General features: G+C 45.1%; 1 protein-coding gene across 1 annotated transcript in view; it reads right to left on the bottom strand.

Moving 5' to 3' along the window:
- Nucleotides 1-18487, bottom strand: part of LOC134654175 (macoilin) — a 32218-nt gene that overhangs the window by 10133 nt on the left and 3598 nt on the right. Inside the window, exons 4-11 of the mRNA XM_063509623.1 lie at nucleotides 18128-18291; nucleotides 11935-12045; nucleotides 11139-11264; nucleotides 4455-4542; nucleotides 3316-3432; nucleotides 2496-2668; nucleotides 1986-2158; nucleotides 1513-1629 (exon numbers count right to left, since the gene is read on the bottom strand). Of these exons, the coding sequence (XP_063365693.1) occupies nucleotides 1513-1629; nucleotides 1986-2158; nucleotides 2496-2668; nucleotides 3316-3432; nucleotides 4455-4542; nucleotides 11139-11264; nucleotides 11935-12045; nucleotides 18128-18291 (1069 nt within the window). The remainder of the gene's footprint in view (nucleotides 1-1512; nucleotides 1630-1985; nucleotides 2159-2495; nucleotides 2669-3315; nucleotides 3433-4454; nucleotides 4543-11138; nucleotides 11265-11934; nucleotides 12046-18127; nucleotides 18292-18487) is intronic.

The following is an 18487-nucleotide window of genomic DNA, read 5'->3' as shown; positions in this document are numbered from 1 at the left end:
TCGCTCTAGAGTTGCTCGCTCGTGCGTGCGCCACGTCGCTATCCTGTAATGTGATATATGAGGTATAGTTACTGTTGCGGCTGTCGCTTGGCCCGCTGCAGCTGGTGCTCGGCCAAGCCGTCGCTCTAGAGTTGCTCGCTCGTGCGTGCGCCACGTCGCTATCCTGTAATGTGGTATGTGAGGTATAGTTACTGTTGCGGCTGTCGCTTGGCCCGCTGCAGCTGGTGCTCGGCCAAGCCGTCGCTCTAGAGTTGCTCGCTCGTGCGTGCGCCACGTCGCTATTCTGTAATGTGGTATGTGAGGTATAGTTACTGTTGCGGCTGTCGCTTGGCCCGCTGCAGCTGGTGCTCGGCCAAGCCGTCGCTCTAGAGTTGCTCGCTCGTGCGTGCGCCACGTCGCTATTCTGTAATGTGGTATGTGAGGTATAGTTACTGTTGCGGCTGTCGCTTGGCCCGCTGCAGCTGGTGCTCGGCCAAGCCGTCGCTCTAGAGTTGCTCGCTCGTGCGTGCGCCACGTCGCTATTCTGTAATGTGGTATGTGAGGTATAGTTACTGTTGCGGCTGTTGCTTGGCCCGCTGCAGCTGGTGCTCGGCCAAGCCGTCGCTCTAGAGTTGCTCGCTCGTGCGTGCGCCACGTCGCTATTCTGTAATGTGGTATGTGAGGTATAGTTACTGTTGCGGCTGTCGCTTGGCCCGCTGCAGCTGGTGCTCGGCCAAGCCGTCGCTCTAGAGTTGCTCGCTCGTGCGTGCGCCACGTCGCTATTCTGTAATGTGGTATGTGAGGTATAGTTACTGTTGCGGCTGTCGCTTGGCCCGCTGCAGCTGGTGCTCGGCCAAGCCGTCGCTCTAGAGTTGCTCGCTCGTGCGTGCGCCACGTCGCTATTCTGTAATGTGGTATGTGAGGTATAGTTACTGTTGCGGCTGTCGCTTGGCCCGCTGCAGCTGGTGCTCGGCCAAGCCGTCGCTCTAGAGTTGCTCGCTCGTGCGTGCGCCACGTCGCTATCCTGTAATGTGATATATGAGGTATAGTTACTGTTGCGGCTGTCGCTTGGCCCGCTGCAGCTGGTGCTCGGCCAAGCCGTCGCTCTAGAGTTGCTCGCTCGTGCGTGCGCCACGTCGCTATCCTGTAATGTGGTATGTGAGGTATAGTTACTGTTGCGGCTGTCGCTTGGCCCGCTGCAGCTGGTGCTCGGCCAAGCCGTCGCTCTAGAGTTGCTCGCTCGTGCGTGCGCCACGTCGCTATTCTGTAATGTGGTATGTGAGGTATAGTTACTGTTGCGGCTGTCGCTTGGCCCGCTGCAGCTGGTGCTCGGCCAAGCCGTCGCTCTAGAGTTGCTCGCTCGTGCGTGCGCCACGTCGCTATTCTGTAATGTGGTATGTGAGGTATAGTTACTGTTGCGGCTGTCGCTTGGCCCGCTGCAGCTGGTGCTCGGCCAAGCCGTCGCTCTAGAGTTGCTCGCTCGTGCGTGCGCCACGTCGCTATCCTGTAATGTGGTATATGAGGTATAGTTACTGTTGCGGCTGTCGCTTGGCCCGCTGCAGCTGGTGCTCGGCAGCAGTGCGCGCGCGCCGCTCCTCGCCGAGCCGTCGCTCTAGAGTTGCTCGCTCGTGCGTGCGCCACGTCGCTATTCTGAAAATAACGTAATGCGTCAATATTTCATCGAAGTCGGTTCGGATTTTAATTATGCGTTTTTTTTTTAAAGGTGGTATAATTCCAATTTTAGTGTGGCCCTTTAGGCTCATACACGCTTGTAGTTACAACTGCGGCGTTGCCCGCAAAAAAAACGGACACAAATGCGCCCACCGAGGGTCCGTCCTTTTAGGATTTTTTGTTATAGCAACAGAAATACATCATCTGGTCTGTGAACATTTGAAGTGTCTAGCTATCACAGCCTGTGACCGACAGACAGACAGACAGACGGACAGAGGAGTGTTAGTAATAGGGTCCCGTTGTTACCCTTTGGGCAAGGAACCCTAAAAACTCACTTATGTTGCAACGCTTGATGCTGTTGCTTCAACTGCGCGTGTTCGGCGCGACGTTGCCGCTCCGCGGCGGCGGCGGCGGCCAGCGCGCGCCGGGCCTCCGCCTCGTTGTTGCGCGACGTTGCCAGCTCGGCTTTCAGTCGCTTTATTTCTTCGGCGTATTCGCGAGCTTCGCGCTGTAGAAAATGCATGGAATAAAAAAACTGTCTAGAAACAATAAGTCACTGTAGTTCACTTGTCTGATTATTTGCATAATTACCATAGTACATTTTTACTGAGGTCAGATAACTAGGGATTGCTAGCCGAGTAATTATAAACGGTCGAGTGTAGCGAGGGCGATAAGTGATACGAGGCTGGCAATCTTTTTTACACCGAGGTAGGCATTTAGGCCGGCAATGTTGCATGAAAATCCGTTGCCAGCGCGTTTCATTAAAGCACTCCATGATCTTTGTAGCCTATTAACATAAATCTTAAGACATCATATCTATGATTATAGAAATTTAAGAGACTCACCAATTCGCGTTCTCGCTCTCTCTCCCTCTCGCGTTCCTTGTCCCGCTCCCGCGTTTCTCTCTCCCGCTCCTTTTCTAGTGCCTTCTCTTTCTCCTTGTTGCTATTGCACTCCTTGTTACTTCTCGTTTCTTTTGTACTTTCCACTTCTTTTTCTTTAACTATTTGTTCTTTTACTGGAACAAAGTCATGTGAATTAGTTTGTGGAAAATAGAGCCTAAGTTAAACTGATATGGTTTACATTACTGTACTAGCGACCCGCCCCGGCTTCGCACGGGTTTACAAGTTATACATAAACCTTCCTCTTGAAACAATCTATCTATTAAAAAAAAACCGCATCAAAATCCGTTGCGTAGTTTTAAAGATCTAAGCATACATACAGACAGACAGACAGACAGCGGGAAGCGACTTTGTTTTATACTATGCAAATAGTAAAATGAAACTTCTAGAAACGAACGTCACAATTCACAATCCGTTTGAAGTGGGTGTATACTTAGACTAGTTAAATTAAAAAAATAATATTGAAAGGTGTACTGACTTGACTGATTGTTTCAATTATGTACACACAGCAACACTCTTAACTGTCCATCAGTGGACCTTGTGCCTTTTGTAATAAGGTTTACCAATGGACAGTTAACAATGTGGGCGATGGTACTGTCGCCATCAGATATATCGGAGCGGCCAAGGTGTTCACAATATCTGAACACGCACTCTAACGCCTTGGCAATAGAGGCGTGTTCATATATCCGATGACCACTGAACTTAGAATATATAGTTTAAACAAATATAAAGTGCGATAAAAACCATACAGTAAATAACTTACTATGTTCTGTACTCTTATGACTATCGCTGCTATCCTTATCCTTATTTTTACTCTTTTTCTTTTCTTCTTTTAATGTACTGGCCTCTTTCTTTTCACACTTCGACGATTTTGTACCACCTGAAAAAGAGTGATATGTAACTGTAAAGCTTTGGATTCCTCCGAAAACGGTGCCGTAATATGACGGCCGCTATATAGCGTTGACTGACGTCACTAGAACGTTGTCTATGTAAACAAGATGGCGCGGTTTCCTAGACGGCGTTACGTTACGTTGATTGTCAACGTAACGTAAGATGACGGCCGTCATGACCTTGTCGATAGTTTCGTGAACGTTTTATTAGATAGCGGTGACGCCATTTTGAATAAATGACACGAGATTTGAATAAATGATTCAGTACTACGATTATTTTCCTCTTCTGATGATATTTCATCCTCCAAGTAAATTATAGATGATCAAGCAAATCTTGTCAATAGGAAAAGGCGCGAAATTCAAATGTTCTATGGGACGTTATCCCTTCGCGCCTACATTTTTCAAATTTGCCGCTTTGACTTTGGTGGCTGACGGTGTGTTATGACGCCGTGGTACTTTCCACATGTCGTCACCGTAAAGACGGCCGTCTTTTGCGGCCGCTATATGACGGCCGTCATATTACGGCACCGTTTTCGGAGGAATCCAAAGCTTTACAGCAAAATAACTTGTATAAATAAAAAAGGGGAGAATACAGGAATATAAGTACCTAAACAACACCCAAGAAACCACAATCAAGGTCAATGTATGGAACGACGCGTGACGCTCGCAAAAGGTCACATTGCCTGAGGCCAGCAATATTGTACGTAATTTCATTGCCGGCGCGCCTGGCTTGTGCGCGTGCAACAATGTTTTGCAGCCTATTAACACGTACTTAATGGTATATTTGACCATCCATTTTAAGGGGCTACCTGCGGTTTTCATCGATTTTTGTCAAGTTTTGAATCGTATCTCCTACTTTTGCACCACAGATAGAATTATAAGACAAACGGCTATCAGTTCTCCAATCTTTTATCTCCATTTTTGTCGACCGGATTTTGAAAGAGATGAATGCTTATTTTTTTATGATTTTTTTTAAACATACATATATGTTTTTTTTTTTAACTTCGTGTACCTTTACTGTGGTCGTCGTCGATGCCGGCCTGCCCGTTGCTGAGCGCGTGCGCGCGCCCGTTGGCCGCGGGCTTCTCTACCTTATCTAACTGTACAAACAAATACACAAAATTAGTAAATACACTTCGGAGACGGCTGTGTCCGATGCATATTTGACCTTAAATTACTTAATTAGTAATTTAATTATTAGTCGCATAGACAAAAGACATTGCTTTGGCCAGCTGGCCAAAGCAATGTCTTTTGTCTGCGCGACTACTTGTTTCATTAACTATTTCGCATCGGAGACAATTTATTAAGTAACTATTTCGAGGTATTTTCGAGATCCTGAAAAACAAAGTTGTCCAAATAGAAAAGAGATCGAAATATGATCACCCGAAATGTACAAACCATTTTTTTTTCACGATTTAGCGTTGGTAGCATAATGAAAGTTTTTGTTTCACAATCCTTCCTACCTTCCGTCCGCATCCGTCGCTTTCGCCGTCTTTGAACAGCAGAAGTTCCTAAGCGGGCCAGGTGTTCAAAATGATCTTGACGCGACTTTATTGTTAAGAGAATACGAGCATGTTAAGGTGATTTTGACACACACCTGCAACACCTCGCCCGCTTAGCAACTTTTGCTGCTAAATGTACGGAATACCTTCCTACCTGCGTGTAGCGTAGGGTCGACGGTATCGCTTCTTGAGCGAACCTTTGAAGTGCCGCGCGTCCGTCGCACCCGCCGAGGCGTTTGTGGACGCCAATGATTTATAACTCAAGATAGGTTATAGGCGTTCCAAAATTGAAGCGCTTACCTTGTGACAAATTGGACAAGTTGCCTTTACTCGCGGCTGGACAAGAGAGAAATGCGCACGTGCTAACGAGCTCCCGCACACCGAAAGAGAAAGAGACGACCTTATGTTTAACAACCAGTGTGACAAAGACGGATGGAATGAGAAAATTAATCAAAAATAACAGATTTCTTCGTAGGCACAGAAATAAATATGGAAGTATTTTTTGTGCTCCTCAAGTATGAGTATAACATATCTATGGTTATATAATATCATTGGTGGACGCTCCGTGCGTCGTCATCTTTGGGCGGCTGAATGTACGGAATACCATCCTACCTTGGCGTGTAGCGCGGGGTCGGCGGTATCGCTTCTTGAGCGAGCATTTGAAGTGCCGCGCGTCCATCGCACCCGCCGAGGCGTTTGTGGATGCTCCGTGCGTCGTCATCTTTGGGCGGCTGAATGTACGGAATACCATCCTACCTTGGCGTGTAGCGCGGGGTCGGCGGTATCGCTTCTCGAGCGAGCCTTTGAGGTGCCGCGCGTCCGTCGCACCCGCCGAGGCGTTTGTGGACGCTCCGTGCGTCGTCATCCTTGGACGGCTGAATGTACGGAATACCATCCTACCTTGGCGTGTAGCGCGGGGTCGGCGGTATCGCTTCTCGAGCGAGCCTTTGAGGTAGTGATGGGCAGGACATCAATTTAAAATGAGTTTGTATGAGTACCTCTTTTTCAAAAATGAGGTGTTACAATGTCTTACTTCAAATGAGGTGAGGTACTGGCATATTTTCATATTTTCAGCATCAGCATCGGCTATTTTCTCCGATAAGTTCAGAGCTTATCGGAGTTATCGGCAACAAAAACTAGTTAAACCGAATTTTTAGTCATACACAACTTGTCAGTCAGTAAGAACCAGGAAAGTTATACTCATCCCATTCTTTTGGGTGCTAGTACTAGAAAAGATAGAGTTATAGACAGTATGATATATATGATTCTCTCTGTTTGGTATGAGACAGTCCTGGGCCAAACCATATAATATAATTATACTCCTATTATCCTTTACACATAAATATTTAATTTGAATGCAATTCTCGAGGTGAAGAAAAGAACTTGAACAACAGAAGACGGATCAATTTAAGAACTAAGAATCAAACCAAGGACCTAGTGACCCACATCCTACATAGAAACTTTGATGCTTTTATGAAACTTGTTCTAATTTAGCTGTTTTATGGATTGTTCAATTCAATTTCAATCCTTGCTACTTGATATTATTTACAGTTGAATAATAATATATTTCAATAAGAATAGTAGCCTTAAAACTACACGACTGTTATTTACCAAAGTAAGGAGAACAAATTCCATATTTTCTTCTAATTAGATATCATTATAGATAAAAATAACTAACTTACCACTTCAGATCATTTAACAGTAATGTGATACTAAATAAAAGCACATTAACATTCGCGCCATAACTCCAAACTCATACTTTTCTTTGTTCCGTCACTGTCACTACTGTCAGTGTCAGCTGCCTATGAATTGCGTTTCATTTCGCACTATTTCTTGCGAATTCAGTCTTACTTTTATCATGTTGATTGTTGAGATTGTCGAGTGAAGAAATAGAATAACAGGAAATTTGCATTCCATAGATAATTACTATAAAACAGTCTATGAAAATTGGCATTTTTACCTGCTGATTCGATCGGAGAATTTCATCAGATTGGCGAAAAATTGTCGTGTCTGGATACCACTTATTTCAACGTTGTTTACGAAGAACGGTAACAAAAAGTAATACAAATTCAAATCATTACGTAAAGTACATGTTTATTACACTTAGTAAATTATACTTACTATTTAATTACTATACTGACGTAAATTGTCACATTTTGTGTAAACCACCGACCCACTAAGGGGTAAATTCACGATCTACGCGGCCAAAAGTCGATTTATCAAAACAATAAATACCTCTGCGATAACAGCTACCTGCGGTAGAGGACCCTTTAGCGGCTAGATAACAACCCCCCCCCCCCACCCTCGTATGCACTTTCTAATTCGTTTCACGTCAGTCGGAATTTGATCGTGTCACTTCGTGTACGTTACTTGTTCTCGGCGCTCTTAGAAAAGCAAAACTTTGAAGGTGTGGTTTATTGTTTTTAAGTGATCAAGAGTGAAAAAAATCATGGATTCTGAAACAGCAGGTTAGTAATTTATAACCAAATATATAAATATGCTTTATTTATTTGTTTTTAAGGCTAGGTTAATGCTCTGAAAGAGAGACTGTTTTTGAGCGTCATTTTTCGCAAAAAAAAAACTTCACTCGTTAATAAGTAATACAATAGGGTGAGATCGAGCAGAATTGTTAATGGCATGTTATAGTCTATTGTTTTGGTTATTAGAATTTAAAAAAAAACCTTCCGCATGCTTCCGCCAAATCATAATTTTTATACTTTAAAAATAATTCGTCATTTTACTCAAAAATTGACTTTTTTTTTGTATTCAGTTTAATCGACATGTTTATTTGTTTTAGATGTACCAAATACGTCAGGAATGAAGATCGTAACTAGAAAACACATATTTGATCTCTTCAAAAGTAAAAATTTACCTACATTGGAAGAAAAACTGTGTTCCTTAAGAGATCAACTTTTATCTAGTGAAGGCTGCACTAATGATCAAATAGAATTATTTAAAAGCAATTTTGCTTATTTCAAGTCAGAATTTAAGACTAGATGGAGTAAAGCTCATTATAAAGAAGACAGATTCATAAAAAACAATCATTCTTGGCTAGAAGGCACTTTCGCGATTCCCGTTGCTGAAAGTCCAGCAAACCGACCAGGCCGACAAGATTTCATAACGAAACTGGCTTGTTGGTAGGCAAATTTCGGCAACACTAATGATGGAAACACCAGCAGAAGGTTTTTTGATGATCCAAAAGTAGCATCAGATATAACTGGAATCAGTTACGAGCTGATATATAGATTAAATGTAATTTTAGAGACGATATCAAGTGGCCACAAAATTGACTCTGCAAAATATGACAGTTACGCAAAGGAAACAGCAGAACTATATGTCAAATTATACGGATGGCATCCCATGACGCCCACGATGCATAAAATACTAGTCCATGGTTCTGTTATTATAAAAAATGCGTTACTACCCATTGGACAGCTGACTGAAGAAGCTGCAGAAGCGCGTAACAAGCATTTCCGATCTTATCGACTTAATTTCGCAAGGAAGTTTACGAGAGAAAGCTGCAACACGGATATTTTGAATCGCTTACTTTTGAGTTCCGACCCCTTACTGAGCTGCAGGAGAAAAATAAAAAAAAGAAACACAGTACTTTCCTGCCAGAGACGATAGAATTGCTATTGCCTGCCGATCCGAACCCCGAGTGTTCTTCTGGAAGCGAAGAAGAAAACATCATAGCAGAGACTGTAGCTTAATATGGCAACTGATTTTATTTCAGTAATAAATTATTATACACATTTTACTATATTTTTAATTTTTTCCGCTTTTGTGCAGATGTCAAAATTTTACATATCAGTAGAATTTTGAAAAAAATACCATATCAATAAAAAAAAAATCAAGTAACAGTTGTTTCAACTTCGTAAAACGTTAAAAAATACAAAAAACCGCAAAAATAATTTTGGCCCCGTAGATCGTGAATTTACCCCTATGTGCGACCGTATTCACCGTATTATATTGCAATAATTTAAATAATATTTTGTTCAGTAATCCTCTACTGTTTCTAAGCATGCTTCGTAAATGCTCACGTTACATGCTCAGTCAGAGGCGAACCACGTTCGACGTCTTGCCGCCCTGTCACACTTACGTACGAATTTACAAGTGCGACAGAGAAGCAACACGTCGAACTTCGTTCTGATGACTTAGATTTCCCGCGCCATTCGGCCATTTTGACAAGTGAGTTAGGATTAAAAAGGCGTAAGATGTATGAAAGCGTGCAGCACTTATTAGCACTTACGCTTGTTGTCTTTCGTGTTTAATTTTTAACGTATTTTCGGTGGTGATATTGAAGTGTCTGTCTCACTCCCTCTTTTGGTATTTCTAATTCATTGTGTTTCATTTTGAAAGGATTTTTGAAGAATTTGAAGTGTTCATGTCAATGTCACAGTGACGCGGTGAATGGTACAAACTCAACGCATTTCTCGGTGGACCTTTTGCCATTGCAATAAGGTTTGTAGTTCGGCAGTTGACAGTGTGGACGGTTACTCGTTTCTTAATTTGAGTGTCAGTGAGCCGGCGAGCACCTAGCGGCTCGCGCCTCGCGCGAGAGTTGGTTGTGAAGGGCGTGTAAGCTATGAGGCCCGCGAGTGAATTTGGAAGGATGAGAGTTTTTTGAAATTTGAAGTTTGTGAATGATTTGTGTGGCAAGAGGTGTATGTGATGCGCGCGAGTAAATGAGTTAAATGAATGGAGGAGTGAAGTAAGACATTTTTGCGGTGTGAAGTACTGCGACAATTTAACATAATGAGCGGTACAAAAGAGGTGCCTCGCGAGTGAGCGACTCAACACTACTTTGAGGTGCCGCGCGTCCGTCGCACCCGCCGAGGCGTTTGTGGACGCTCCGTGCGTCGTCATCCTTGGACGGCTGAATGTACGGAATACCATCCTACCTTGGCGTGTAGCGCGGGGTCGGCGGTATCGCTTCTCGAGCGAGCCTTTGAGGTGCCGCGCGTCCGTCGCACCCGCCGAGGCGTTTGTGGACGCTCCGTGCGTCGTCATCCTTGGACGGCTGAATGTACGGAATACCATCCTACCTTGGCGTGTAGCGCGGGGTCGGCGGTATCGCTTCTCGAGCGAGCCTTTGAGGTGCCGCGCGTCCGTCGCACCCGCCGAGGCGTTTGTGGACGCTCCGTGCGTCGTCATCCTTGGACGGCTGAATGTACGGAATACCATCCTACCTTGGCGTGTAGCGCGGGGTCGGCGGTATCGCTTCTCGAGCGAGCCTTTGAGGTGCCGCGCGTCCGTCGCACCCGCCGAGGCGTTTGTGGACGCTCCGTGCGTCGTCATCCTTGGACGGCTGAATGTACGGAATACCATCCTACCTTGGCGTGTAGCGCGGGGTCGGCGGTATCGCTTCTCGAGCGAGCCTTTGAGGTGCCGCGCGTCCGTCGCACCCGCCGAGGCGTTTGTGGACGCTCCGTGCGTCGTCATCCTTGGACGGCTGAATGTACGGAATACCATCCTACCTTGGCGTGTAGCGCGGGGTCGGCGGTATCGCTTCTCGAGCGAGCCTTTGAGGTGCCGCGCGTCCGTCGCACCCGCCGAGGCGTTTGTGGACGCTCCGTGCGTCGTCATCCTTGGACGGCTGAATGTACGGAATACCATCCTACCTTGGCGTGTAGCGCGGGGTCGGCGGTATCGCTTCTCGAGCGAGCCTTTGAGGTGCCGCGCGTCCGTCGCACCCGCCGAGGCGTTTGTGGACGCTCCGTGCGTCGTCATCCTTGGACGGCTGAATGTACGGAATACCATCCTACCTTGGCGTGTAGCGCGGGGTCGGCGGTATCGCTTCTCGAGCGAGCCTTTGAGGTGCCGCGCGTCCGTCGCACCCGCCGAGGCGTTTGTGGACGCTCCGTGCGTCGTCATCCTTGGACGGCTGAATGTACGGAATACCATCCTACCTTGGCGTGTAGCGCGGGGTCGGCGGTATCGCTTCTCGAGCGAGCCTTTGAGGTGCCGCGCGTCCGTCGCACCCGCCGAGGCGTTTGTGGACGCTCCGTGCGTCGTCATCCTTGGACGGCTGAATGTACGGAATACCATCCTACCTTGGCGTGTAGCGCGGGGTCGGCGGTATCGCTTCTCGAGCGAGCCTTTGAGGTGCCGCGCGTCCGTCGCACCCGCCGAGGCGTTTGTGGATGCTCCGTGCGTCATCTTTGGTCGGCTGAATGTACGGAATACCATCCTACCTTGGCGTGCAGCGCGGGGTCGGCGGTGCCGTTCGGCCGCTTCTTGAGCGAGCCGTTGAGCAGCCGCGCGTCCTGCGCCGGCGCCGGCGCCGCACACTCCGGCGCGCCGTCTTTGGACGGCTGGTTCTGTAGAAGTATACTATTATAATAGGGATGATGACACATGTTGAATTTTATAACAAAATCTAGTAAAATAGATAGCAAACGAGCAATTTATCACAATAATGTGGATATTAAAATAAAATATTGAAAAATTACGGAAATACAGGACCTGAAAGTTTCAAAATTTAAGTTTTTTTTAACTCCCAAAAACGATAAAAGTAAGGGTACCATTCGATTCCTTACATTTCATCCAAAAAAATATTCTACAGCAACTATATACATAAACGCAATATTTCACCGACAAAAACGCAGTTTTCTTGTTTTGTACATACTACAAGACGGGCGAAGACGTCAAGGGGCCGTTTTGTATAGGGCGTTTCGCGAGTGAAGTGCGACTCGGCCTTTGACTACAATTTCTGACTTTTGTGTTACTTTAATGCAATGGGTCCCATATAGACATTTGATCCTAAAAACAAACCCGATCGATTGATACCATAAATGAAAATTAGTGATGTAGCCTATTGTTGACCAGAAATTAGGGCCAGTTGCACACCGTCTAGTCATCGTTGTTCATGATTTCATGAAAATTGGGCTCGATGAGAAATAAAATGGAATAAAAACAGAAAAAGGGACCATTAAATGCGCGTTGTTGGGGGTATTTTAACTCAACAAATCGATAGACTAGTGTTGTTACCTGCTCCAGCGCGCTCTCAGGTAGCGCGTCCCTCATGAGCTGGAAGTAGAACTCGTTCTCCTGTCGCACCTGCCGCTGCCGCCGCAGCCGCAGCCTTCGCGTTATGTGCGCCTAGAAAAAAACAACAATATATGTGACGTTCCACGGCAAAAGGTACCTTATGGCAGTTGGCGCTTACGTCGCATAGCGCCGCAATAATAATTAGTGTTGAGTCGCTCACTCGCGAGGCACCTCTTTTGTACCGCTCATTATGTTAAATTGTCGCAGTACTTCACACCGCAAAAATGTCTTACTTCACTCCTCCATTCATTTAACTCATTTACTCGCGCGCATCACATACACCTCTTGCCACACAAATCATTCACAAACTTCAAATTTCAAAAAACTCTCATCCTTCCAAATTCACTCGCGGGCCTCATAGCTTACACGCCCTTCACAACCAACTCTCGCGCGAGGCGCGAGCCGCTAGGTGCTCGCCGGCTCACTGACACTCAAATTAAGAAACGAGTAACCGTCCACACTGTCAACTGCCGAACTACAAACCTTATTGCAATGGCAAAAGGTCCACCGAGAAATGCGTTGAGTTTGTACCATTCACCGCGTCACTGTGACATTGACATGAACACTTCAAATTCTTCAAAAATCCTTTCAAAATGAAACACAATGAATTAGAAATACCAAAAGAGGGAGTGAGACAGACACTTCAATATCACCACCGAAAATACGTTAAAAATTAAACACGAAAGACAACAAGCGTAAGTGCTAATAAGTGCTGCACGCTTTCATACATCTTACGCCTTTTTAATCCTAACTCACTTGTCAAAATGGCCGAATGGCGCGGGAAATCTAAGTCATCAGAACGAAGTTCGACGTGTTGCTTCTCTGTCGCACTTGTAAATTCGTACGTAAGTGTGACAGGGCGGCAAGACGTCGAACGTGGTTCGCCTCTGACTGAGCATGTAACGTGAGCATTTACGAAGCATGCTTAGAAACAGTAGAGGATTACTGAACAAAATATTATTTAAATTATTGCAATATAATACGGTGAATACGGTCGCACATAGGGGTAAATTCACGATCTACGGGGCCAAAATTATTTTTGCGGTTTTTTGTATTTTTTAACGTTTTACGAAGTTGAAACAACTGTTACTTGATTTTTTTTTATTGATATGGTATTTTTTTCAAAATTCTACTGATATGTAAAATTTTGACATCTGCACAAAAGCGGAAAAAATTAAAAATATAGTAAAATGTGTATAATAATTTATTACTGAAATAAAATCAGTTGCCATATTAAGCTACAGTCTCTGCTATGATGTTTTCTTCTTCGCTTCCAGAAGAACACTCGGGGTTCGGATCGGCAGGCAATAGCAATTCTATCGTCTCTGGCAGGAAAGTACTGTGTTTCTTTTTTTTATTTTTCTCCTGCAGCTCAGTAAGGGGTCGGAACTCAAAAGTAAGCGATTCAAAATATCCGTGTTGCAGCTTTCTCTCGTAAACTTCCTTGCGAAATTAAGTCGATAAGATCGGAAATGCTTGTTACGCGCTTCTGCAGCTTCTTCAGTCAGCTGTCCAATGGGTAGTAACGCATTTTTTATAATAACAGAACCATGGACTAGTATTTTATGCATCGTGGGCGTCATGGGATGCCATCCGTATAATTTGACATATAGTTCTGCTGTTTCCTTTGCGTAACTGTCATATTTTGCAGAGTCAATTTTGTGGCCACTTGATATCGTCTCTAAAATTACATTTAATCTATATATCAGCTCGTAACTGATTCCAGTTATATCTGATGCTACTTTTGGATCATCAAAAAACCTTCTGCTGGTGTTTCCATCATTAGTGTTGCCGAAATTTGCCTACCAACAAGCCAGTTTCGTTATGAAATCTTGTCGGCCTGGTCGGTTTGCTGGACTTTCAGCAACGGGAATCGCGAAAGTGCCTTCTAGCCAAGAATGATTGTTTTTTATGAATCTGTCTTCTTTATAATGAGCTTTACTCCATCTAGTCTTAAATTCTGACTTGAAATAAGCAAAATTGCTTTTAAATAATTCTATTTGATCATTAGTGCAGCCTTCACTAGATAAAAGTTGATCTCTTAAGGAACACAGTTTTTCTTCCAATGTAGGTAAATTTTTACTTTTGAAGAGATCAAATATGTGTTTTCTAGTTACGATCTTCATTCCTGACGTATTTGGTACATCTAAAACAAATAAACATGTCGATTAAACTCAATACAAAAAAAAAGTCAATTTTTGAGTAAAATGACGAATTATTTTTAAAGTATAAAAATTATGATTTGGCGGAAGCATGCGGAAGGTTTTTTTTTAAATTCTAATAACCAAAACAATAGACTATAACATGCCATTAACAATTCTGCTCGATCTCACCCTATTGTATTACTTATTAACGAGTGAAGTTTTTTTTTTGCGAAAAATGACGCTCAAAAACAGTCTCTCTTTCAGAGCATTAACCTAGCCTTAAAAACAAATAAATAAAGCATATTTATATATTTGGTTATAAATTACTAACCTGCTGTTTCAGAATCCATGATTTTTTTCACTCTTGATCACTTAAAAACAATAAACCACACCTTCAAAGTTTTGCTTTTCTAAGAGCGCCGAGAACAAGTAACGTACACGAAGTGACACGATCAAATTCCGACTGACGTGAAACGAATTAGAAAGTGCATACGAGGGTGGGGGGGGGGGGGTTGTTATCTAGCCGCTAAAGGGTCCTCTACCGCAGGTAGCTGTTATCGCAGAGGTATTTATTGTTTTGATAAATCGACTTTTGGCCGCGTAGATCGTGAATTTACCCCTTAGTGGGTCGGTGGTTTACACAAAATGTGACAATTTACGTCAGTATAGTAATTAAATAGTAAGTATAATTTACTAAGTGTAATAAACATGTACTTTACGTAATGATTTGAATTTGTATTACTTTTTGTTACCGTTCTTCGTAAACAACGTTGAAATAAGTGGTATCCAGACACGACAATTTTTCGCCAATCTGATGAAATTCTCCGATCGAATCAGCAGGTAAAAATGCCAATTTTCATAGACTGTTTTATAGTAATTATCTATGGAATGCAAATTTCCTGTTATTCTATTTCTTCACTCGACAATCTCAACAATCAACATGATAAAAGTAAGACTGAATTCGCAAGAAATAGTGCGAAATGAAACGCAATTCATAGGCAGCTGACACTGACAGTAGTGACAGTGACGGAACAAAGAAAAGTATGAGTTTGGAGTTATGGCGCGAATGTTAATGTGCTTTTATTTAGTATCACATTACTGTTAAATGATCTGAAGTGGTAAGTTAGTTATTTTTATCTATAATGATATCTAATTAGAAGAAAATATGGAATTTGTTCTCCTTACTTTGGTAAATAACAGTCGTGTAGTTTTAAGGCTACTATTCTTATTGAAATATATTATTATTCAACTGTAAATAATATCAAGTAGCAAGGATTGAAATTGAATTGAACAATCCATAAAACAGCTAAATTAGAACAAGTTTCATAAAAGCATCAAAGTTTCTATGTAGGATGTGGGTCACTAGGTCCTTGGTTTGATTCTTAGTTCTTAAATTGATCCGTCTTCTGTTGTTCAAGTTCTTTTCTTCACCTCGAGAATTGCATTCAAATTAAATATTTATGTGTAAAGGATAATAGGAGTATAATTATATTATATGGTTTGGCCCAGGACTGTCTCATACCAAACAGAGAGAATCATATATATCATACTGTCTATAACTCTATCTTTTCTAGTACTAGCACCCAAAAGAATGGGATGAGTATAACTTTCCTGGTTCTTACTGACTGACAAGTTGTGTATGACTAAAAATTCGGTTTAACTAGTTTTTGTTGCCGATAACTCCGATAAGCTCTGAACTTATCGGAGAAAATAGCCGATGCTGATGCTGAAAATATGAAAATATGCCAGTACCTCACCTCATTTGAAGTAAGACATTGTAACACCTCATTTTTGAAAAAGAGGTACTCATACAAACTCATTTTAAATTGATGTCCTGCCCATCACTAATAATAATAGCGCGCGGCGGCGGAGCGGCGGCCAACGGCCATAAGGTACCTTTATCCGTGGGACGTCACATATTATTGTTTTTATCATATTGTTATGTACTTTTACTCTCCTCTGTCGTATACGTTTATAAATAAACATACCTACGATAAATATATTTGAACAATCAATCACGAAGTGAAAATGGAGATGGATATGATAATGTCCCCGCCATTATCCGCCCAGATGTACGTACAGTCAAGTGTAAAAATATGGGTGCAAAAATCATCTGAAAAATATGTCTTATGTCAGCGAATTAAGAACATATTTTTGTTTGATTAAGTTGTCTTATTTTTTACACTTGACTGTACTCAACATCATGTACTCTTCTTAGAAACCTCTAATATTAATCAGATTAATGTTTTAATTAATATTTAAGGGCTTAGGAAAATGCGAAATGAAACCATCAGATGTAAGACAAAGACAAGAAGAAGTTTATTTTTTTAAATAGAGATGTGACACATACATGTCAAAACTGTGTTGCTAGTTTGCGTTTAACTATCTATTCTAACAACTCTGCTCTCAACTGGAATACTTAAAGTCGCGCAAGATGTATGGAGTCGCGCGCGAGAGCGCAACTCATGCTAGACCGCCTGGAGTAATATTAAGAGCGGGGATGGAGATACACTTGGTATGAGCTCGTTCCACTATGGTACCATAGCAACAGCAACATATTTGTCTTAACTATATTTAAGCCATGCTCACTTTACGTACAGTCGCCATCAGATATATCGGAGCGGCCAAGGTGTTCACAATATCTGAACAAGCACTCTGACAATAGAGACGTGCTCAGATATTTGTGAGCACCTTGGCCGCTCCGATATATCTGATGGCGACGGTACACCAGAGGTACAAGAGTAGCTCACCTTGACGCCCGCTCCGAGCGTGACGGCGGGGTATCCCACGCAGTGCGCCGCGTCAGCTCCATGCTGACTGTCCGCTCCGACCGGAGCGCCCCTTCTACGTACACTAGTCATAGCCCACCTTGACGCCCGCTCCGAGCGTGACGGCGGGGTAGCCCACGCAGTGCGCCGCGAGCGGCCGCGTCAGCTCCATGCTGACTGTCCGCTCCCCCTTCTACGTACACTAGTCATAGCCCACCTTGACGCCCGCTCCGAGCGTGACGGCGGGGTAGCCCACGCAGTGCGCCGCGAGCGGCCGCGTCAGCTCCATGCTGACTGTCCGCTCCGACCGGAGCGCCCCTTCTACGTACACTAGTCATAGCCCACCTTGACGCCCGCTCCGAGCGTGACGGCGGGGTAGCCCACGCAGTGCGCCGCGTCAGCTCCATGCTGACTGTCCGCTCCGACCGGAGCGCCCCTTCTACGTACACTAGTCATAGCCCACCTTGACGCCCGCTCCGAGCGTGACGGCGGGGTAGCCCACGCAGTGCGCCGCGAGCGGCCGCGTCAGCTCCATGCTGACTGTCCGCTCCGACCGGAGCGCCCCTTCTACGTACACTAGTCATAGCCCACCTTGACGCCCGCTCCGAGCGTGACGGCGGGGTAGCCCACGCAGTGCGCCGCGAGCGGCCGCGTCAGCTCCATGCTGACTGTCCGCTCCGACCGGAGCGCCCCTTCTACGTACACTAGTCATAGCCCACCTTGACGCCCGCTCCGAGCGTGACGGCGGGGTAGCCCACGCAGTGCGCCGCGAGCGGCCGCGTCAGCTCCATGCTGACTGTCCGCTCCGACCGGAGCGCCCCTTCTACGTACACTAGTCATAGCCCACCTTGACGCCCGCTCCGAGCGTGACGGCGGGGTAGCCCACGCAGTGCGCCGCGAGCGGCCGCGTCAGCTCCATGCTGACTGTCCGCTCCGACCGGAGCGCCCCTTCTACGTACACTAGTCATAGCCCACCTTGACGCCCGCTCCGAGCGTGACGGCGGGGTAGCCCACGCAGTGCGCCGCGAGCGGCCCCGTCAGCTCCATGCTGACTGTCCGCTCCGACCGGAGCGCCCCTTCTACGTACACTAGTCATAGCCCACCTTCACGCCCGCTCCGAGCGTGACGGCGGGGTAGCCCACGCAGTGCGCCGCGTCAGCTCCATGCTGACTGTCCGCTCCGACCGGAGCGCCCCTTCTACGTACACTAGTCATAGCCCACCTTGACGCCCGCTCCGAGCGTGACGGCGGGGTAGCCCACGCAGTGCGCCGCGAGCGGCCGCGTCAGCTCCATGCTGACTGTCCGCTCCGACCGGAGCGCCCCTTCTACGTACACTAGTAAGCAACACACCACTACTGTGGGCAGGCATATGCCTTTTTCTGCAACTGTAACAATGATAAGAGTATTAAAATTGATGATTTTTGATCCATTGCTGCACCATTATCATCTCATAATACACGGTAAATCCCTTCCCATAATGACCCGAACTTTAACCATAGATTCCACTGCCTAATTGGAATAAAAAAGTTAGGGCTTCGTCACACTGTAGCGGGGCGTGAGCTTGGCGCCCGCTACTTATAA

Source organism: Cydia amplana, chromosome 14 (assembly GCF_948474715.1).
Source record: "Cydia amplana chromosome 14, ilCydAmpl1.1, whole genome shotgun sequence".
Lineage (NCBI taxonomy): Eukaryota > Metazoa > Arthropoda > Insecta > Lepidoptera > Tortricidae > Cydia > Cydia amplana.
The sequence above is the reverse complement of the archived record's forward strand: the minus strand, read 5'-3'. Positions and strand labels throughout refer to the sequence as shown.